Here is a 23,152-nt window from a genome sequence, read left to right as displayed (position 1 = left end):
TTAGTGTCAGTGAATGAGAACTCTGGATGAATACAAGGATTGCACTCGCACTGATGGAAAGAATAAACAGGATATAACAAGCCAACAACATTTCAGTTAAAAATACTGTGAAGTCAGAGATGTATTCTTGTTATAAGGATGGGAGAGCTAGTGCATTCGAAAGATTGACAGCAGCAGTTGCTGACAGCTGATGAGCTCATGAGAAGGACACAGTGACAATGTGTGAATCACCAACCTATCTTCTAAACACATAGCTTGGACAAGAGTCACCTTTTATTCAAAAGGTTCAGGAGTGATAACTGCGATGATTTTAACTGCTGGATGGACCCTTTTATGGACTTACCTGCAAAGGTACATGGAATAATCAGCCAAAGAGGACTAAGGAGGCATTGGATAGACAATGTCAAGATTAATTTGCTAATGAAAGGGATAAAAGTGACTGAAGCAAAGAGGTCAGTTCAGAAGTAATGACCATGAAGTGAATTCACTTGATGTTCAACATTCCTGCTGAGCTGATGGATGACAATTTAAGTGTTATGAATTGACTCTTACCACTTGTCCATCTACAGCATCATAAAATCTCTCAAGTAGCTGAATCGATGTGCTCTTTCCACATCCACTGCTTCCAACAAGTGCCAGAGATTGGCCTTTATTAACTTGTACGTTCAGACCTTTCAGGACCTGTATGTCTGGTCGTGTAGGGTATGCAAATTTCACATTGCAGAACTCAATGTTCCCTTCGAACTTGCTCTGCAAAAGGAGAAAGGTTGCAATAGTTATGATAATTAAATAGAGATGAGATGCTATTATTGAACAATCAATGACATTGCTAACTTTAATAGACAACTGAATCTTTAATAGTTCATTTACATAAGACATTATACAGTTATAAAAGCAAAACAGAAATAATGGAAATACTCAAAGTCAGGCAGCATCTGTGGAGAGGAAAACAGAGCTAATGGTTCAGGCCTGTGACCTTTCATGAGAACCCCAAGAAAAGTTTCACATGTACAGGTTTTGAGTATGCAAAAAGGGGAGAGTAGGAAGAAAAGAAAAAGAAAACATTCTTTGACAGGGCAGGAGAGTTAAAGAATAAAGCAATTAAATCAAAGAGGAGAGCCAAAGTCATGGGACCAGTAAAGAAACTATTGAGGTGTCCAGATGAGGTGTCAATGGCAAAATAGTAGCTATATGAATGTAAAGGAGTTAAGAAGAAAGTGATTGAAAAGTCAAAACAGCAAAAAGCAAGGCACAAAATTGAGGTGAAGAACATGATCTTGAACTGTTGAGCTCCATGTTCAATCTGAAAGACTTTTAAACACCAAGTCAAAAGCTTGCATTGCGATTTATCGAAGCACAGCATAGGCCTAACAAGAAAGATCAGAGTGGTGGCAAGGGAGAGAATCGAGAGGACTGTTAGGGTCTGGGATTTTCCATCTTGGAGCTAAAGCTCTGCTTTAGCCTGGGGTGGGTTATCTCATGTGATTAGAGGATTACATCTCATTTTCTATGCAAGCAGGGAATTGAGCAAATTACAGCATAAATCATAAAGGGCTGGAAAGCAGGATCAAAAACTCGGGTACTGTATTTAAGAACCAGCTGACACACATCACTCACTGAAGTCCAGGAGCTTTCATTCAATCTGAGGGTCACTCCCACCCTAGTGAAGACGCCATCAAGAATCAGAAGCTGGCTGACAATTTCGTGACGCCTCATTACAGGTGCTGCTGGATGGAAGGAAGACAAAGTAGGCAGGTCCTCTTCTTGGGAGATGGCAAAAGGAGGCCTCCCCAGCAAGAACATCTAGCCTGGAGTCAGGAGTGACACCAGTACCCACCAGCATAACCAACTGCAGTGCTTAAGAGAATGAATGAATTGCCACACTCCATAAAAATGAGTGTAAGTCTCACAGGGCATCATTCTGTCTGACTTTCCACTGCACAGGCATCTCATTAAAGGATCAATCTGTAAGCCTGCGTATCACATGCATAAGTTGACCGATTAAAGTTCTAACTGTAGAAGGGACTATCCGACCTCCGCACCTACCAGGTATGGCTCACCAACTTGTCCTGCCCCCAGTGATATCACGTTTAATCCTCCTATTTATTTCATTGCAGAATAAACTGGCCCATAATTAGGTGGAGAAGGACATGATTGACAGAGAGGTGTTGGACGTGAAGATCCTTACCCACCTTGAGGAGTGGGCAATGGAGCTGATCACAGAAGACCAGGTGTATTCGTGTACCACTGAAGAGACAATGATTGCTCACTCAGTCTCGCATACTCCAAGGTCCATTGTCACATGAAATGAATGGCATTGTGTGGCTCACCCATCTTCTCCCACTCTTATTCCCTTTTGTCGCTTATTCAACTTTTCTCTTGCCCTGACCTGCTATTTACAATAGGAGAAAAATGAGGACTGCAGATGCTGGAGATCAGAGTCAAAAAATGTAATGGTGGAAAAGCACAGCAGGTCAGGCAGCATCCAAGGAGCAGGAGAGTCGATGTTTCAGGCTTAAGCCTTTCATGCGTTTGAGATGTCGATTCTCTTGCTCCTTGCTTGCTACCTGACCTGCTGTGCTTTTCCAGCGTCACCCTTTTCGACTCTGCTATTTACAAGATCCTTGTTTAACTACCCCTTTTGTATACCTCTTTCTCTATGGGCTCCACATCTAACTGTCCACTCAACTCTCTCCTTTCCCCATGCCTCAACCTCTCCCAATTTCAGGTTCAGTATAACCATCGCTTTTTCTAAGGAGTTAACTAATGAAGTCAGTGGACCTGAAGTGTTAACTCTGCTTTCTTCCCACAGATGCTGCCAGAACTGCTGAGCTTCTCCAGCAATTTCTGCATTTTTGTTTTGTTTCAGCTCTCCAGCATCCACAGTTCTTTGCTTTATTTACACAACATTTTGCTAGATGTAGAAGAGGCCGGGAATGTACCTGGAGGTCAAAGATCAAGTTGCCAGGCATGTGTTTGTTGAACGCAGATGAGCATCTGAAGTGTGAGATTGAGCAGAAGTCAATGGGAAGGCAAAGTTAATTCCACTGAGTTGTGCCATTAAGGAGACACGGATACTTGCATGTTAGGTTCTTACCTCTTGATGGCAAGAACGTTGACTCGCCTTGAGGAGAGAGTCTTAACCATTAAAGTTTCACTCTCCTGAATGAGTTAGCACATTATTCTCCCTTCCTCTGGCAGCAGAAATTCATGCCCAGGGTCTCTCCAATAGAAAGAGTGGAGGTATTCTGCAGAAAGTTTGTGTTTAACATTTCCAAAATTGAGGAGACCATATTGTGAGCAGCAAATACTGGACAGAGTATTCAGGCTTTTGGATGGTGAGAAAGGAGGATGTAAAAGGAAGGTGTTACATTTTCTGTGCTTGCATAGAAAAGTACTGTAGGAAAGGAAGGTGCTGTAGGGAGCGGGAATGAAATGGACCAGGGTATCACAGAGAGAAAATTGTCCCTTTGGCAAGGGAAGATGTCTTCTGCTGGTGGCTTCTCACTGGAGCTGGAAAAAAATTGGCAGAGGATAATCTGTTGAATAGAGATGCTGTTGCGGGGTAAGATGAGGAAAAGATGAATCTTGTCATGGTTCTGGGAAAGATAGAGGTGAATCAGGGACGACAGCAGAATTGTTAGTATGGAAAAAGTGACAGAGATGGAGAAACTGGGAAAATAGTTAAGTGGGATGCAGGAAGTACAATTCTCTAGTTAGCTGTGGTGGCCCATGGATTTCCAGTGAGTGTTAGTTAATAAAAAAATTACAGTTAGAGGTGAAGATAGAATTCCAAGAATGCACCATGAAAATTGTAGAATTAATTAACATGCATATAACAGACAGTTAATGCTTATTGAAATAAGTTTTGGTTGATGCAATTGCTTGCTACTTACCGGTTTTTCTCCTCCTTCATCGTAAGTTTCAATAAGTGGCTTCCTTTCTAAAAGACGGAATATCTTTTGTGCTGAAATTTTAGCTTTGGTATAGTCTGGTGCAAAAGTTGAAGCTTGTCCCAAATTCATAGCAGTAAATACAATGACAGCAAAAACCCTAATATTAATTAAAAACAGATTTTAGAAATAGTTTTATTCTCTTTAGTATTTTGGAAAAGCATGCTTGCAATGAAATAACTTCACCAGAATTGGGCAAACTATTCAATTGTTGCTTTTTCTTTTGCCGATTTCTAATTTTCTAACATAGCATCCCTTGTGGAAATAAATGTATGTGATTTGTCTCTGCAATAATTCAAATAAAGACATCATGGACAAAGACACTTGTCTGAAATATTCTGACCTGGTTGCAATCCCTATATCTAAACCAGATTAGACCAACTGTTGCCAACTTCTAACAATTTTGGTCAGATTTCTGATGCAAGATTGATCACAACAGGAGTAGTCCAGCAATCCATACAGGCAGCTTTCCAGTGGGCTGTTGCAAAGATCATTGTTATGACAATAGCTGCCATATTCTATTCTTTCTGGTCACAGATGTGAACGGTGTTGACCAGGAGCTGAGAGGCAGCCACTCTCACACAAGCTCAGTGATGATGGAGCAGTAGCATACATTGGAGGGAGTGCAACACTCACCCCTTTTGTTTAAACGAGAGAAGCAGAGAGGAATGAATTTTGCAAGATTTAATGGGGTAGCATGACAGGCAGATAAAATAATGGATGTCAAGTGGTTGAGGGGGTTAGTGTACCAGGGATGTAAGGGTGTAGGGTGCCTTGGTGGGTGAGGGAAAGGGGTGCCAAGTGTATCTGTTGACAGGTGAATGAGGGGATAGGGTTCTGGAGATATAAGTAGTATGGGTGGCAGCCAGATGCACATGGATAGAGTCCAAGGGCTGGGTGCAGAGTGGATAACAGCTCAACTGCATGGACCCTAAGGGAAAAGGGTGCCAGGTGGGTAAGGGATAGAGTGTTAGCCAGGTGGTGAGAAGGTTTGTGTAGCAGATTGGTGGAGAATACAGGTAGCAGTTAAGTGGATGATTTGATTATGGTGGGTCAGTTGTCAGGGGTTGGCAGGACTGGCATCCATTTATCAGGAGGGGCCTGGGAGCTGCAAGATAAGTCAGGAGGTGGGTGAAGTTGGACCGCATTAGGGAATATGGTCAAATGCCCGTGGGTTGTGGGTTGGCTTTATGGCAAAGGTTTAGTCGTGTGGGGAAATCAGGTGCCAGTGGTTGGAGTATTCCTTGATGTGGAGTGGAGTCACATCTCCAGTGTGGGAAGTTGAGTGTCCCAAATGTTGGTCAGTTCCTCAACGGAACTTTAAGCTTGACAGGTAATTATATATAAACAGTGTACTAGGATTGCCAAGAGATCCCAACATATATCATTCAGATATGCCTGGTCTGTGCCATCATAATAACTGGGACAAAGAAAGCAAAACACAAAATTCCAAAAATCTGAGATTTCTTTGCAGGGCAAAGTCATTTATTTTTTGCCTCAGGGATCAGAGTTTGGAGCATAATTCAAATAAACCAGAGTTGCTCCCATTCCAAATTCCAGCTGAAATAACTATTAGCAGCTCATAAGAACATAAGAAATAGAGTAGGCCATCTGGCCATTGAGCCTACTCGACATTCAATTAAATCATGGCTAATCTTTTCATGGACTCAACTTTAATTCCTTTATTGTTCGAAAAACTATCTTTGTCTTAAAAGCATTGAAAGAGATAGTCTCAACTGCTTCCCTGGGCAGCAAATTCCACAGATTCACAATCCTTTAGGTGAAGAAGTTCTCTCTCAACTCAGTCCTAAATCTGCTCCCCCTTATTTTGAGGCTATGCCTCCTGGTTCTAGTTTCATCTGCCTGTAGAAACAACCTCTCTGCTTCTATCTTATCTATTTCCTTCATATTTCTAGATGTTTCTATAGGATTCCTCCCTCGTTCTTCTAAATTCCAAAGAGTACAATCCCAGTCTACTCAACCTCTCCTTATTAGCCAAGCCTCTCAATTTCAGAATCAATGTAGTGAACCTCCTCAGTTTCCCCTCCAGTGTCAGTACATCCTTTTTCAAGTAAGGAGACTAAAACTACACAGTACTCCTGGTATAGTTCATCACAAATTGATCACTGTTCACAAATGAGAATCAATGTTGCCTCAGAAATCCCACCACTCAGACCAGACTGTATCAGAATTTTAAAAATTAAATGAAAGTAATGAAAGCAAAGTTGATTAACTGCATAGCTTGTCAAAAGAGGGATTGCTTGAACACACAGGCTTTAATTGCTCACTAACACAGCCTGAAAAATTAGATTTAATTTCCGCTTTCAGACACATTCTAAGAAAAGAGTCTGCAAGTGTATACTTGGCCATTCAACTTGAACATTGTTCTGGTAGCTTATCACACTACCTCTTGCCACTATTCACACCATCCAGTTAAACAGCCCCTTCATTCATTTCCAAGATATTATATCCTAATCAACAAAAATATTGAAGGAATGTTATATGAAGCCCTAAACTGTTGTATGGGACAACTCAGCATTGGCTACAGGAATAACATCAATAGTGTAGTAGGATATTGTCATCTTCATGGTTATTATTTTACTGCTTTTTTTGGGGTGATGATCAGTCATGCTTCAAAACATTCTGAATAATTTTGTATAATATATAGTAAAGTATGTCACAATCAGCATGCAAATTGTTTTTGGATAGACTGTTGACCAAATACAAAGCTTTGCTTTGTTACACAGTTCACATTAAGACCTTTTCAAACTGACTTACATATTTTTTATTCTTTTGTGTAATAAACTTGTGTTCTTTTGTTAGAAAACATTGGCAGCCTCTTGAGAATATATTCAGCAACTAATCCCCACAGTAAGCAACCTCAAAAATTCATCTAATGTTCTGTTTACCCAGATTTCACTCAGGGATCTAACCTGTCCAATATTACCATCAGCTAGGATCATAAGAACGGCTTTACTTTATAAAGTTACTTACAAGAACACGTCCTCAAAAACCATGAAGCAATTTACAATGAGCCATGCTCCAAATCGAAAGACTGCAGCTTGAACAAAAAATGCAAAACATTGTGCCAAACCGTAACTGAAGCCATAGAATGGAGCTTTTGAAAGTGCGGCTCTGCAAAAATCATAAAATAGCTCAGAAAATTTGGCATCTTATTTACAATGCGAATCAGTGAAAATATGGTTCATGCAATATATTCATTGACTTTATATTTAAATAACTATCATTTTGAAAATGTGTAGTGTTAAAAAATCCAGAGGTAAATTTAAAACAATTGTGAAGGCTATCATAGAATAATAGGGAAATCATTGCTATGGTTAGATTAGATTAGATTACTTACAGTGTGGAAACAGGCCCTTCGGCCCAACAAGTCCACACCGCCCCGCCGAAGTGCAACCCACCCATACCCCTACATTTACCCCTTACCTAACACTACTGGCAATTTAGCATGGCCAATTCACCTGACTTGCACATCTTTGGACTGTGGGAGGAAACCGGAGCACCTGGAGGAAACCCACGCAGACACGGGGAGAACGTGCAAACTCCACACAGTCAGTCGCCTGAGGCGGGAATTGAACCCGGGTCTCTGGCGCTGTGAGGCAGCAGTGCTAACCACTGTGCCACCGTGCCACCCACAAATGTCATAGAATAATAGGGAAATCATTGCTATGGTTAATGAATGGATCACTTTATTCTTGGTGAGAAAGGAGAAAACAAGCTCCCCTTGGATTATTCTTTGGATCTCGGATTGGTTAATTTCTCCAGAGCTAAAAAAATGGCAAATTGGAGGAACTGGTTTCTGATAAGGGGGAATCATGGATCAAAAACAAGTATTTTGTCTGAACATATAATATGCATTGTGGACACCCATGTTCCCATTTTAGACTAAAGACTGCATGGGAGCTTTAAATCTTTTATAAAAAGAGCTACTAAAATGTTGCTCTAGGTATAATGTTTTCAATCATAGACTCAGCATGTAATATGTTTGCAATTTAAAATAAGTTTGGGAAAACTATGTACCTGTAAGGTTTATCTACATGTTCCATGTATTTTTTATAAAAAACATCTTCTCTTGTTAAAGATACCACAGTTCTAATGTTCTCTACTGTTTCTGTTGCAATCTGAGAGGAAGTGAAACAAAATATCACAAAGATTGCTATTTCATACAATTTACTGAATCAAATATAACCAGAACAACAAACAAAGTCTGTTTTCAGTAATGAAGTTTAAAAAAAAGATTCAAAATTTTATTCTCTAAAGCAGAGGTTCTCAATTGTATCTGAAGCCATTCTGAGGAATCCACCTGAATTCACAACAATTCTGTTTTCGAAAGGGGAAAGAATGTTTACAAGTTATTTAGACTATGTTTAGTTTGGTGATAAAAGTACAAAAAATCAATTCAGAATATCTATAAAAACACAACCTGCAAAAATAATTAAATTATTAGTTCATAAGTAAAGCTGCTCAAAGGAATCTGATTCTCTTTGCCATGGAATATTAACATATCTAATTACTATGTTTTAATCTAGAGTAATCTTAGAATAAAAGAGATCATCTTAAAGATCAGAGATAAGGAGAAACTCCTTCAGCCAGAGAGTGATGAATCTATGGAATTCATTGCCACAGAAGGCTGTGGAGGCCAGGTCATTGAGTATATTTAAGATGAGATAGATCGGTTCTTGAGTATCAAGGGATCAAGTGTTACAGGGAGAAAGCGGAGAATAGGGTTGAGAAATTTATCAGTCATTATTGAATAGCAAAGCAGACTCGATGGGCTGAATGGCCTAATTTCTGCTCCTATGTCTTATGGTCATATACTTAGCCACACATTCCTAATAAAGTGCACTGACGATGTGGTGAATTATGCAGTAGTAAATATTGCTCTTAGTAAATACTCAAATATTAGCAATGTAACATATTCTGTAAATATTTATTTTTCTAATTTCTTACTAAGTGTTACAAATCTCAGTGAGATGTGGCATCGAGCAGTTTAAAAAATACATTGCAAATGACCAGAACAAAGCATATATGAGAGACTGAAAATCACATTAACCCCTTTAACTTTTTATTGGTTAATACATGTGTAGCATAGTAACAGCCAATTGTATTATGTTCCTGTGATTCCTGGAGCCTCTGATAAATTATGCAAAATCATTTATACAAGAGAAACAGGCAAGGAATGGCAGATTGTTTAAATTATGTCTCCTCGACCTACAGGATGTAGAACTATTTTGTTGTTATCATTTGAAAACAATATTCAGTTTATTTGTACTGTATTTGCTCGGAGTAATGAAAAAAAGGATAATTTCTATTCAGAGGTCCAGATCCACCAAGAGATTATGTTGGAAATTACATCCCATAATTTCCTATTTCAAATTTTAATGGACAGGAAGTGTTAGGGGTTGTGCTTTTAGTTTCTTAATTTACACTCCCATCAAATATCCAATAAAAATATACACTTGTTGATTCAATTTGTAAATATCAATGAAAAGACATTTTAAATATGGAAGAAAAAACATTTTAATGCATCACCAAATCACTAACACAAAATAGATTGGCCCTGTTCTATCAGTGTTAGCCTTTTCTTTATAAAGTTGCTTACAATTTTAACTTGGGAAAATTGTGGCTGGTGAGAAATACCAAAAGAAGCTTTGGTTTTAATCAACTGTGCAAAATAGACGACATTGGCTCAGTCACCAATTAAACAGTTCTCTGGACTTTGATGTTGGGCGATGGGGCAAGATTGTGGCTCAGTGGTTAGCACTGCTGCCTCACAGCATCAGGGACCTGGGTTCAAGCCCTGCCTCAGGTAGAGCTTGCACATTCTCCCTGTGTCTGTGTGGGCTTCCTCCCACAATCCAAAAATGTGCAGGCCAGGTGAATTTGCCAGGCTAAATTGCCCATAGTGATAGGTGCATTAGTCAGGGGTAAAGGTAGGGGGATGAGTGTGGGTGGGTTACTCTTCAGAGGTTCGGTGTGGACTTGTTGGGCTGATGGGCCTGTTTCCATACTGTAGGGAATCTAATCTAAATGCTCATTTTACATTATTGCCTGAAGTTATGACATGTAATCAGAACATTTGCCTCAAAAAATGTAGTAAGAATGTCTAGCTAAATTCTCACCTTTCCAGATTCTTCGAGGGATTTGTTGTCCTTATATGCGTGCCCAAGAACTGATTTCATTGCAATAATATTTGCAGCAACAAGAAATGGGATGCAGCACAGGATGAGAAGAGTTAACTGCCAGCCAAAAATGAATGCAAGAATTAAAGCTACCCCAAAAGTGCAAACAGTCATTGCCATCATACCAAGTCGTATTCCAGTTGCCTGAGGAGAAATTAAAAACATTGCTGATTAAATATAAAATACTTCGGGCAGTTCAATATACAGCGAATAAACCGCTGAACTAATTCACACAAAAATGAAATAATCAAATGGTGTTGTTAATAAATACTTGGTTGTTTTTTGAGGTTATTTAAAAGATTAGCATCTAATTTTGTTGAGAGGATGATAAATACATAGGAATTAAGGATAATACGGTTAACAAGAGTTGGGAATTAATAAGTCAATTCTATTAAAATGTGTAGATGGTCCTCTAGTGTAATGGTAATGGCCCTGGGTCAGGAGGTTGGTGTTGAAGTCCCACTTGCCCCAGAGGTCTCAGAACATGCCCAAACCAGTTGATTTAAAAGGAGGGCTCTTGTGGTGCAGGGCAGTGTTCTCAGAACTAGAAGCTGAATAGTGAAGAACAGTTATGACTTAATGAACTTTATGACATAAATCTATATGAAAGCTGACTTGTTGAATGTCTATGGTGCTCGGACAGACTTTGACTAATTGAAAAAACTGGATGATGTTTCTATTGAAGAATGCATCATGGACACAATTTGACTGTGTGTGATGCAATGCTTCCCCAGTGGGGCAGCATGATAACTCAGTGGTGAGCACTGCTTTCTCACAGCGCCAAAGACCCAGGTTTGATTCCAGCTTCGGGCGACTGTCTGTGTGGAGTTTGCTTATATTCCCCGTGCCTGTGTAGGTTTCCTCCGGGTGCTCCAGTTTCCTCCCACAATCCAAAGATGTGCAGGTTAAGAGAACTGGCCATGCCAAATTGTCCATAGTGTTCAGGGGTGTGTAGATTAGGTGCATTCGTCAGGGGTAAATATAGGAAATAGGGTAGGGGAATGGGTCTGGGTGGGTTACTCTTCGAAGGGTCAGTGTGGACTTGTTAGACTGAATGGCCTGTTTCCACACTGTAATGCAGACTGTTGAATCAATCTAGATTATCAGCATGGATAAGCTTTTTGTCCTAACCAGAGTTAAACTCAAAGAGGGACATTTTATCTGAAGCTCCAAAAACATTGTTGGCAATGCATTAATTTTTGGTTAGTTTTGTGGCACGAAGACCCTCATCAGCAGTGACACATGTCACTTTACTATAATTGTGGAGCCAAGTGGAGGGAACAGATCCATATCTCATGGCCCAAAGTACTGGTATTGTCAGTGATGATACATTGCAAAGGTTCACTGCATTTTGCAACAGTGAAGGGAAAATTAGGAGTATAACAAGGCTCATGAAAAGCGGTCTCAGAGCTTAGTATAACTTGGTGGTATTTACAAGGGAGTGGGCTTTCTAATATGATTCACATGCCTCTGTTACAAAGGGCCATTTTGATTCTGGATAATCCAAGGTGGAGGACGGGAAAAATTTCTGTCTGTAACAGGCTGCTCCTTTTTTGAGGTATTTTAGGTGTTGGAGGTGATTTCCTCAAATTCCAGGAGCAGCAATTACTGTTTTATAAGCTGTTGCATTGTTTTGGAACTTTTGAGAGAACAATAGTCAAAACAACAAGATGTTGAAAAGGGATAAGAACAGACAAAGGCAGCACATGGTGAGGTCCATGCAGGAGAGAGACAGAGAGAGAGAAAAACCCACTGTTGCTGTTTGAATTCATGCATTGCTGTACATTGGAGTGCGTCTGGAAAAATTAACAAACAATAAAATTCACAACTAATCTTGGAGGAACCTGTTCGGGAGAGGTCACCGCAGAGAAACAGATAAGTGAATATTTTTAAGTGTGGCCTTACAGTAGGTCTGCAGTAGTGAGTAGAGTGTGTTCTTTCTTGATTATATGTTTTATTGAGGTATGTCTCTTGATTGCAAATATTAGATCACTTACAGTGTGGAAACAGGCCCTTCAGCCCAACAAGTCCACACCAACCCGCCGAGGCACAACCCACTCATACATTTAGAGCTGAAAATGTGTTGCTGGAACAGCACAGCAGGTCAGGCAGCATCCAGGGAACAGGAGAATCGACGTTTCGGGCATAAGCCCTTCTTCAGGAAGGGCTGAAGGCCTTATGCCCGAAACGTCGATTCTCCTGTTCCCTGGATGCTGCCTGACCTGCTACGCTGTTCCAGCAACATATTTTCAACTCTGATCTCCAGCATCTGCAGACCTCACTTTCTCCCCACTCATACATTTACCCCTTCACCGAACACGACAGGCAATTTAGCATAGTCAATTCACCTGACCTGCTCATCTTTGGACTGTGGGAGGAAACCCACACAGACACGGGGAGAATGTGCAAATTCCACACAGTCAGTCACATGAGGCGGGAACTGAACCCGGGTCTCTGGCACTGTGAGGCAGCAGTGCTAACCACTGTGCCACCATGCCGCCCAATATAAGCCATAAGTATTAATTTAACCTGGAGCAGTGTTTTGTAGAGGAATAAGACAGTGCATTTTCTGGGTCTGTAGATTGAAATAAGCAAAAATAGCCTTTAGGAGAGCGATGTGCTCTTCTTGTCGGATGTGGGAGTTTAGGGAGAGTTTACATGTTACTGAGGATTTCATCTGCAATAAATGCTGTTAGTTGTGAATCCTATCAGATCAAATGGATGGTTGGAGAGGCAGTTAGAGGCAATGAAGAAATACAAGAGCAAGGGAATGTGATGGATGGCAGTTATAGGAAGGAAGAAAAGTTGCAGATACAGTCACATAGGTGGGTTAACTCCAGGAAAGGTAAGAGAGGTAGGCAGGTAGTGCAGGAGTCTTCTGTGGCTATCCCCATTTCAAACAAGCATGCTGTTTTGGAAAATGTAGGAGGTGATGGATTCTCAGAGGAATGTAGCATGAACAGCCGAGTTTCTGGAATTGAGACTGGCTCTAAGCAATGTCGGGTTCCAAGAGATCTATTGTGTTCAGGGACTCTCTAATCCGAGGCACAGACAGATGTTGCAGTAGCCAGCTGGGAAAAATCAGAATGGTGTGTTGCCTCCCACTGCCAGGATCAAGGATGTCTCAGAGAGAGGGTGCAGAATGTTCTCAAAGCGGAGAGGGACCAGCAAGAGGTCATTGTACACATTGGAACCAACAACACAGAAAGGGAAAAGGGTGAGATTCTGAAGGGAAAATAAAGTGAGGTAGGAATTTAAAAAGGAGGTTCTTGAGAGTAGTAATATCTGGATTACTCCTGGTGCTGCAAGCTAGTGAGGGTAGGAATAGGAGGATAGAGCAGATGAATGCATGGCTGAGGAGCTGGTGTTTGGGAGAAGGATTCACATTTTTGGATCATTGGAATCTCTTATGGGGTAGAAGTGACCTGTTCAAGAAGGACGGATTGCACCTGAATTGGAAGGGGACTAATATACTGGCAGGGAGATTTACTAGAGCTGCTCAGGAGGATTTAAACTATTAAGGTGGGGGTGTGGGACCCAGGGAGATAGTGAGGAAAGAGGTCAATTTGAGAATGGTACAGTTGACAAAAGAAGTCAGTCAAACAGGCAGGAACAAAGCAGAGAACAAGGTAGGAGTGATAAATTAAACTGCATTTATTTCAATGCAAGGGGCCGAACAGGGAAGGCAGATGAACTCAGGGCATGGTTAGGAACATGGGACTGGGATATCATAGCAATTACAGAAACGCGGCTCAGGCTTGGACAAGATTGGCAGCTCAATGTTCCAGGGTACAAGTGCTCCAGGAAGGACAGAGAGGGAGGCAAGAGAGGAGGGGTAGTGGCATTTTTGATCAGGGATAGCATTACAGCTGTACTGAGGGAGGATATTCCCGGAAATACATCCAGGGAAGTTATTTGGGTGGAACTGAGAAATAAAAAAGGGATTATCACATTATTGGGATTGTATTATAGATCCCCTACTGGTCAGAGGGAAATTGAGAAAAAAATTGGAACAAGGCTAACTTTGACCGTTTTTAGGCAAGAATGTTCAAAAGCTTATTGTGGGCGGATGTTTGCAGGTAAAAGGAAGGTTGGAAAATGGGAAGCATTCAGAAATGAGATAATGAAAGTCCAGAGACAGTATATTCCTGTTGGGGTGAAAGGAAAGGCTAGTAGTATAGGGAATGCTCAATGACTAAAGAAATTGAGAGTTTAGTTAAGAAAAAGAAGGAAGCATATGTCAGAAATAGATAGGATAGATCGAGTGAATCCTTAGAAGAGAATAAAGGCAGTAGAGAGAAATCAGGAGGGCAAAAAGGTAACATGTGATACCTTTGGCAAATAGGGTTAAGGAGAATCCAAAGGGTTTTTACAAATACATTAAGGACAAAAGGGTAACTAGAGAGAGAATAGGGCCCCTCAAAGATCAGAAAAGTGGCCTTTATGTGGAGCCACAGAAAATGGGGAAGATACTAAATGAGTATTTTGCATCAGTATTTACTGTGGAAAAGTATATGGAAGATATAGAATGTGGAGAAATAGATGGTGACATCTTGAAAAATGTCCATATTACAGAGGAGGATGTGCTGGATATTTTGAAACACATAAAAGTGGATAAATTACCAGAACCTGATCAGGTGTACCCTAGCACTTTGTGGAGGCTGGGGAAGTGATTGCTAGGCTCTTGGCTGAGATATTAGTATTGTTGATAGTCACAGGTAAGGTGCCAGAAGACTGGAGGTTGGCGAACGTGGTGCCATTTTTTATGAAGGGTGGCAAGGGCAAACCAGGTAACTATAGACCATGAGCCTGATGTCGGTGGTGGGCAAGTTGTTGGAGAGAATCCCAAGGAACAGGATGTACATGTATTTGAAAAGGCAGGTCTGATTAGGGATAGTCAACATGGCTTTATGCATGGGAAATCATATCTCACAAACTTGATTGAGATTTTGGAAAAAGTAACAAAGAGGATTGATGAGGGCAGAGTTGTGGACATGATCTATATGGACTTCAGTAAGGCATTCAACAAGGTTTCCCATGTGAGACTGATTAGCAAGGTTAGACCTCATGGAATATGGGGAACTAGCCATTTGGATATAGAATTGGCTCAAAGGTAGAAGACAGAGGGTAGAGGTGGAGGATTGTTTTTCAGACTGGAGGCCTGTGACCAGTGGAGTGCCACAAGGATCAGTGCTAGGTCCACTACTTTTCGTCATTTATATACATGATTTGGATGTGAGCATAAGAGGAATAGTTGGTAAGTTTGCAGATGACACCAAAATTGGAGGTGTAGTGGACAGTGAAGACGGTAACCTCAGATTACAACGGGATATTGATCAGATGAGCCAATGGGCTGAGAAGTGGCAGATGGAGTTTAATTTAGATAAATGCGAGGCGCTGTATTTTGGGAAAGTAAATCTTAGCAGGACTTATGCACTTAATGGTAAGGTCCTAGGGAGTGTTGCTGAACAAAGAGACCTTGGAGTGCAGGTTCATAGCTTCTTGAAAGTAGAGTTGCAGGTTGATAGGATAGTGAAGAAGGTGTTTGGTATGCTTTCCTTTATTGGTCAGAGCATTGAATATAGGAGTTGGGAGGTCATGTTGCAACTATACAGGATGTTGGTTAGACCACTTTACAATATTGTGTGCAATTCTGGTTTATTTCCTATCGGAAGGATGTTGTGAAACTTGAAAGAGTTCAGAAGAGATTTGCTAGGATGTTGCTAGGGTTGCAGGATTTGAGCAATAGGACGAAGTTGAATAGGCTGGGGCTGTTTTCCCTGAAGCGTCGGAGGCTGAGGGGTGACCTTATAGAGGTTTATAAAATCATGAAGGGCATGGATACGATAAATAGACAAACTCTCTTTCCTGGGGCGAGGGAGTCCAGAACTAGAGGGCATAGGTTTAGGGTGAGAGAAGAAAGATATAAAAGGGATCTAAGGGGAAGCTTTTTCACACAGGTGGTGCGTGTATGGAATGAGCTGCCAGAGGAAGCGGTGGAGGCTGTTACAATTGCAACATTTAAAAGGCACCCTCAACTTCCTCCTCATTGGTTTCCTGGCAATCCTGTATCTCATCCTTGGCTGACACAGCCCTCTTTGGTTTTGAGGATTGTGCAGGACGTTGCTAAGTTGCAGGATGCCCCTGTCTAGAGTATGCTGCTTTGCACAACATGAGAAACCCAAGCACAAAAAGTATTCCTGACCCAGTCTACTAAAGTACCATCCATGAAACTGAATTGAGGGTGTAGCCATTCTCTGGTTAGGTAGAGCAGTCGTCAAGGTACACATCCTGCCTCCTCCTCATGGACAGTCTATCTGAAGTGGTAGAAGCTAGAACAGAAGTGTAAAGAGGACCATTGTGAAGGTTTCAATGGAAGGATTTTTAAAGGGAAAGGCAATGGGTTCTAGTGAGCATGAGGATGTGCAAGTGAAAAGGGATAGGAATACTACTTATCCAGAGGTGTAGAATTGACCAGCCTCAGTTGGGACACTGGTCTCAGGCCACTCTTGAAGAATCAGTCATTTGGGAGCTGGGATCTCATGTGTAGGTAGTGTAAACAGTATCGTTTCATGTGTTTGGGGTGATAGAGACACATAGATGGATATCTCAGGACATTCCAAAACAGCCAAGGAAGTACTGGTGATGTGTAGTCACTGTTATAACACAGGAACCATGCTGTGCATATTAAACATCCACAGGCAACAATGATTTGAAAATCAGCTTTTAGTGAAAGATAAACGTGAGGGCCAGGGAAAGTCAGTGGTCTTCACTTGTACCTCTGAGATGTTACAAGAAGTTTGACGTGACTAAAAGAATATCAGGGAAAGTGAAGCAATCCAGAAAGATGCCTCAAAGTTCCAGGTGGAGGCAGTAAGGCTGTTCATGGTTGCTGCTGCTTCAAAAAGATACGTTGTGGATCAGCCTGAATACGGTTTTGTCACAAGATATCTAATGCTGTATCAGGACTATATAACCTGCTCTCAAACCTAGCAGAAACACATTAAAAACTCTGGTATTATCAGGTGTCTTATTGTTGTTTCTTGAGAATAAGTTCATATCTGAGTGGAAATAGTGCCTGACAGGTGTTATCAAGAAGATTTCTGTTGAATATTTCTGTTTGGAGGATTGTAGTATTAAAACTGATAATTCTATTTGGTGCTGCGTTACTGTCTATGAAAGCTACTTTTGCGAATTAAAATCTATCCAATTAGCAAGTTACTTCAAAGGTACTGCTTTAAAAGATCAAGGTGCAGAATTCGCTTAAGGGTTCTACTGACTTCGTGCTGTAACTTTGACAGAAATCCCAGAGAAATGCGACAAAGATTTCTGTCAGTTCTTTGGAGGATCTACTGATCGCATGGAAAAGTTTCATTTTAAAAGAAAGAGTTAAATTGTAAAAAAAATGCACTACATTACAGAAATCATGTCTTAAAGAATATATACTGCTCTCTTCTGAACCTTACACCTGTGGTTATCATGTAACTGTAAGATAGTAAGCATTTATTCCATGAATGAAAGAGGGATATTCTAATAAATTTACTTACCCCTTTAACCTGTGATGCATCTGTAGCCAGATGGGTTATTAGCACACCAACAGCATTCTTGTGATCATCAAACCAACTGATATCCTAGTGTTAGAATAAATTAATTGGCAATCAGATTTGAATCATTAAACAATATACATTGATAAAAGATGCAATATCAGGGACCCTGCCATTCCAATCTGGAAGCATGGTGAATAAGTTGTTTCTTTGCTTGATCTGGTATTTTGGGTTCAACAATGATTCCAGTTTCTAATGTACAGATAGGCAGATCCAATGTGCAGATGGGTGGTACGGTGGCTCAGTGGTTAGCACTACTGCCTCACAGCACCAGGGTCCCAGGTTCAATTCCAGCCTCGGGCAACTGTCTGTGTGGAGTTTGCATGTTCTCCCTGTGTCTGTGTGGGTTTCCTCTCCCAGTCCAAAGATGTGCAGGTCAGGTGAATTGGCCATGCTAAATTGCCCATAGTGTTAGGTGCATTAGTCAGAGGGAAATGTGTCTGGGTGGGTTACTCTTCGAAGGGTCGGTGTGGACTTGGGCCAAAGGGCCTGCTTCCACACTGTAGGGAACCTAGAAGATCTTCTATACATACCTTGTTTCAATGGGCCACATAGGAGCGAGTTCACAAGCTACCCTGGGGTCTCTGCCTATATCCATCTTTGAAACCTTGTTAGGAACTGTCTTGATGAAAAAGCCATAATCTTCTGATATGGGAAAGATAAGCCCAGAGAGCAATGATCACCTTTCTCAAGAGGCTTACCAGTTGCTGTGGGAGAGAATGGTTTTTAAGAAGTGTATTTTTTTTTTACTGGACTCTATAGGAGTCTGTGCTCTGTCAGTGGAGTGGAGGCAAGTGGAATTTTCAGGACAGAAACTGATGGGAGTTCTGAGATAATTAAGCTGCCAGATCTTCTGGCAATTAGGCAGCTGATGGACTGCCTTTCTGATGGATTAGGACCCTAGAGCAGCAAGTCCCACCCATTTAGAATTACTAGGGAGAGATGGGCAGTGCCAGAACTCAGTAGCATAAGACTGCTGCTGGGAAAACACCACCCAGTGAATGGATCAACACTGAGAAATGTAGGTGATATTTGATGGTGGGTTGGCAGTGGGTATTGCAGGGAAAAGGTGTCAGAGGCCAGGGCAGTGGTGTTATGAATCCTTACCACTGCTCATCATTTTATGTGAGCTACTTGGATGCTTGGTGACCAGAAAGTAAATTTGTTGCCACCAGCTTCATTTTTAGGCGGGATCTACAGAACCGGTCTACTGTGGCAGAGGAAAACTATTAGATAGCCTAACAAGAAGAGACTCTTGTCGTTATCAAATTCCACATAAACATGAGACAGAAGCAGGACCAGCTCATTTGGCCCCTTGAGCTGGTTCATATATTCAGCAGAATTGTGGCTGATCTGATCAATCTACATTCCCACCTACCCGAATTAACCCCTGTTTGGTGTAGTTTATTGCATAGCAGCAAATCAGGTAGGAGTTACATTGATAATATGATAGACATGGTTCTGAAAATTGCAAGAAGGTCTCGATGGTGTGTCATGCTTCTTCAGAATCCAGAGCTGTACACCCCATTTGTGACATTATCCAAATGGTGGACCTTAATGCACTTCGCAGCTCTAATGCTTTCAGAACCAAATATCTTCTACAATGCCTCTCCTCAAGCTTTTTTTTTCTGATTAATCTGTTCATATACATAGTTATATTTACTACCATCCTAACTCATCCATCAATTCTTTGAATTCACCAATTCAGATATTTTTCACTAAATACAATGTTGTCATTCATCTCAAGAAGACGAGAATATAAAAGCAGGAATGTATAAGGCTCTGATCAAACCATATTTAGAGTATTATGAGCAATCTTGGGCCCTAAAAGTCAGGAAAGATGTATTGGCCCTGGAGTGGGTCCAGAGGAGGTTCACCAGAATGATAACAGGAATGAAAGGCTTAACATATGAGGAATGTTGGGGACTCGGGAGCTGTACTTGATGGAGTTAAAAAGGATGGGTGGGCATCGAATTGAAACTTATAGAATACTGAATGGCCTGGACAGCGTGGATGTTGGGAAGATGTTTCAACTGGCACAGCCTTAGTGTAAAGGGAAGACCTTTTAGAACGGAAATAAGGAAAAATGTCTTCAGCCAGAGAGTGGTGAATTTGTGGAATTTATTGCCACAGAAGGCTGTGGAGGCCAGGTCATTGAGTATATTTAAAACAGAGATAGATAGTTTCTTGATTGACATGGGGATCAAAGGGTATGGGGAGAAAGTGGGAGGATGAGGTTGAGAAACTTATCAACCATGATCGAATGATGGAGCAGACTCAATGGGCTGAATGGCCTAATTTCTGCTCCTTTGTCTTACAGTCTTATTATTCTGGAAAATATTTCCTTTGGAATTGGACATTTTGCTCAGTGTTTGGCTGGCGGACTACTGACTTTGACGGTGTTCTCCGTATGTGACGAGTCCCTTTAAACTGAAAGGTTTTTTACTTTTGAATGCCCCTCGCAGAGGACACCATTTCTACTGAACCAGGCTTTTTTTTTATATAGTGGTTCATGCAATCAGGGCATCTCTTGCATTTAATGCCCAGTCCTAATTTGTCCATACAAATGTTTGATTACCTTCCCCTCATGGCATCTTCCCTGCTGCAGTTCAGGAAGGGAACATTCCTCCAAACATTTCATTCACCCGTCACCACTTTTCCTCTGGGATCCATACTGGCTTCCAGTTGAGAAACTCCTTGGTTTTACAAATTACCTCCCGGTTTCTAAATCAATCCATGATCTTGCGACTCCCTGTCTGTTATCTCCTCCAGTTCGTTAATGTTCCACAATATTTGTGCTCTGCCAATTCTGGGCTCTTGCTTCATTTCCAATTTTACCTGCTCTAACACTGACTCTGTCTCACCAGTTCCTGAATTCTAGAATCCCCTGCTTACACTGGCTCAATTGAGCAGGTTAAAGTCATGAGCTGGCTGCTTCTGGCATCTCTAGTGGAGATAAAATAAGCCAAGAATTTTACATTCCCTTATGCTAATCTTATTGAAGGATAAATCTGTTCTTGACACCCCCAGCGAGATGTTCATAGAAGCCCAATTCACAGTATTGTATTCCTACTTTGCACAAGGCACTTCAGTCATTATACATACATACATATATATATATATATATATATACACACATATATGGAATCCCTACAGTGTGAAAACAGACCCTTTAGCCCAACAAGTCCGCACCGACCTCTGAAGAGTAACCCACCCAGACCCTATTGCTCTACATTTACCCCTGACTAATGCACCAAACTACACATCTTTCAACACAATGGGCAATTTAGCATGGCACATCTAACCTGCACATCTTCAGATCGTGGAAGGAAACCAGAGCAGACATGGGCAGTATGCATGGTCGCTCAAGGCGAGAATTGAACCCGGGTCCCTGGCACTATGAGGCAGCAGTGCTAACCACTGAGCCACCGTGCTACCTCACAGCATCAGCAGTCATGACAGCTGACATTCTCCCAGAAACTTCGAAACACGACCTACCTGATGCAACATGGCTTTAAAGGATAATCCACGCAGCCTCATAGTTAGGATTTCTCCAGACTTTCCAAACATGTATCCCTAAAGGATTTAAAAAGGAAAACTGGTGATTAAAATAAAGCATCAGATTAGCAGGGATTTTTTTTAAAATTATGATTCCCCAAATGGGTAAAACCAGCATTCAAATTAAAACTTCAATCTGTTTCAGCTTTAAAAGTTTTATTTTGGTGGGTAAACATTGTGTCCTCTCTTGACCACTTACCTGTATACTGTAGCTCACAAAGAAAATAGCACCTAGAGCCAGGAATATCAGCGAAAACATAGCAGTCCTCTGTCGTTTCAACTCAGGGTCTAAGATTGAAAAAACCTATTGGAAATAATAAAAACAGACTTGCCTTTATATCAGAACCTTCATGACTCAGGACTTCCCTGAGCCGTTTGTAGTAGGTAAGTATTTTTTTTCCGTGTTGTGAGGTTCCTGTTGCAAAACAAACAGCTAAGACTTGTGAATTTTTTTGATTGAATTTGAGGTAATAATGTTGTGTAGGAGGAACTTATCATGTTCTTCCTTAAAATAGTGCAATGAAATCACTTACATCCACCTGATCAGGTAAAGAATGCCTCCGTTTATTTCATGGAGGTCACCTCCAATTGTCTAGTGCTGTAGTGTAAGCTAGATGTATGCTCAGACCTCCAGAGTGGTGTTTGAACCCAGATGCTTCTGAATCAGTAGCAAGTGTACTCTCATTGAGCCAAGGCTGATATCTAATTAGAGTAATTAGAATCATAGTGATGTACAGCACGGAAATGGACCCTTCGGTCCAACCGTCCAAGCCGACCAGATGTCCCAACCCAATCTAGTCCCACCTGCCAGCACCAAGCCCATATCCCTCCAAACCCTTCCTATTCATATAGCCATCCAGATGGCTTTGAAATGTTGCAATTGTACCACCTCCACCACTTACTCTGGCAGCTCATTCCATAAACGTACCACCCCCTGCGTGAAAAAGTTGCCCCTTAGGTCACATTTATATCTTTCCCCTCTCATCCTATGCCCTCTAGTTCTGGATTCCCCACTCCAGGGAAAGGACTTTGTCTGTTTAGCCTATCCATTCCCCTCATAATTTTATAAACCTCTAAGGTCACCCCTCAGCCTCCGACCTTCCAGGGAAAACAGCCCCAGCCTGTTCAACCTCTCCCGATAGCCTAAATCCTCCAACCCTAGCAACATCCTTGTAAATCTTTTCTGAATCCTTTCAAGTTTCACAACATCTTTCTGATAGGAAGGAGACCTGAACTGCACATAATATTCCAAAAGTGGCCTAACCAACATCCTGTACTCAATACTCTAACCAATAAAGGAAAGCATACCAAATGCCTTCTTCATTATCCTATCTACCTGCAACTCTACTTTCAAGGAGCTATGAATCTGCACTCCAAGGTATCTTTGTTCAGCAACACTCCCCAGGACCTTACCTATAAGGTGGTGGGCCACTGGTGGGCCCGTGGAAAGCATTGCCATGGAGCGCAGTGGAGGCTGGAACGTAAAGGCAGAGATTGATAACTTCTTGATCTCACAAGGAATTAAGGGCTACGGAGAGAGTGCGGGTAAGTGGAGTTGAAATGCCCATCAGCCATGATTAAATGATGGAGTGGACTCGATGGGCTGAATGGTCATACTTCCACTCCTATGTCTTATGGTCTTATTAGGTATATAAGTCCTGCTAAGATTTGCTTTCCCAAAATGCAGCATCTTGCAGTTATCTAAATTAAACTCCATCTGCCGCTTCTCAGCCCACTGGCCCATCTGACCAAGATCCCATTGTAATCTAATGTAACCTTCTTTGCTGTCCACTACACCTCCAATTTTGGTGTCATCTGCAAACTTACTCATTAT

General features: G+C 41.3%; 1 protein-coding gene across 5 annotated transcripts in view; it reads right to left on the bottom strand.

The window, feature by feature from the left end:
- Window positions 1-23,152, bottom strand: part of abcb5 (ATP-binding cassette, sub-family B (MDR/TAP), member 5) — a 116,923-nt gene that overhangs the window by 12,670 nt on the left and 81,101 nt on the right. For all 5 annotated transcript variants that reach the window (XM_043689797.1, XM_043689796.1, XM_043689792.1 and 2 more), the window contains 8 exons: window positions 21,518-21,622; window positions 21,259-21,336; window positions 17,704-17,787; window positions 10,097-10,300; window positions 7,995-8,095; window positions 6,948-7,088; window positions 3,897-4,053; window positions 553-750 (listed from right to left, as the gene is read on the bottom strand). In XM_043689797.1, coding sequence (XP_043545732.1) covers window positions 553-750; window positions 3,897-4,053; window positions 6,948-7,088; window positions 7,995-8,095; window positions 10,097-10,300; window positions 17,704-17,787; window positions 21,259-21,336; window positions 21,518-21,622 — 1,068 coding nt within the window. The remainder of the gene's footprint in view (window positions 1-552; window positions 751-3,896; window positions 4,054-6,947; window positions 7,089-7,994; window positions 8,096-10,096; window positions 10,301-17,703; window positions 17,788-21,258; window positions 21,337-21,517; window positions 21,623-23,152) is intronic.

This window comes from Chiloscyllium plagiosum, chromosome 5 (assembly GCF_004010195.1).
Source record: "Chiloscyllium plagiosum isolate BGI_BamShark_2017 chromosome 5, ASM401019v2, whole genome shotgun sequence".
Classification (NCBI taxonomy): Eukaryota; Metazoa; Chordata; class Chondrichthyes; order Orectolobiformes; family Hemiscylliidae; genus Chiloscyllium; species Chiloscyllium plagiosum.
Note: the sequence above shows the minus strand (reverse complement) of the source record. Positions and strands in the feature narration are given on the sequence as shown.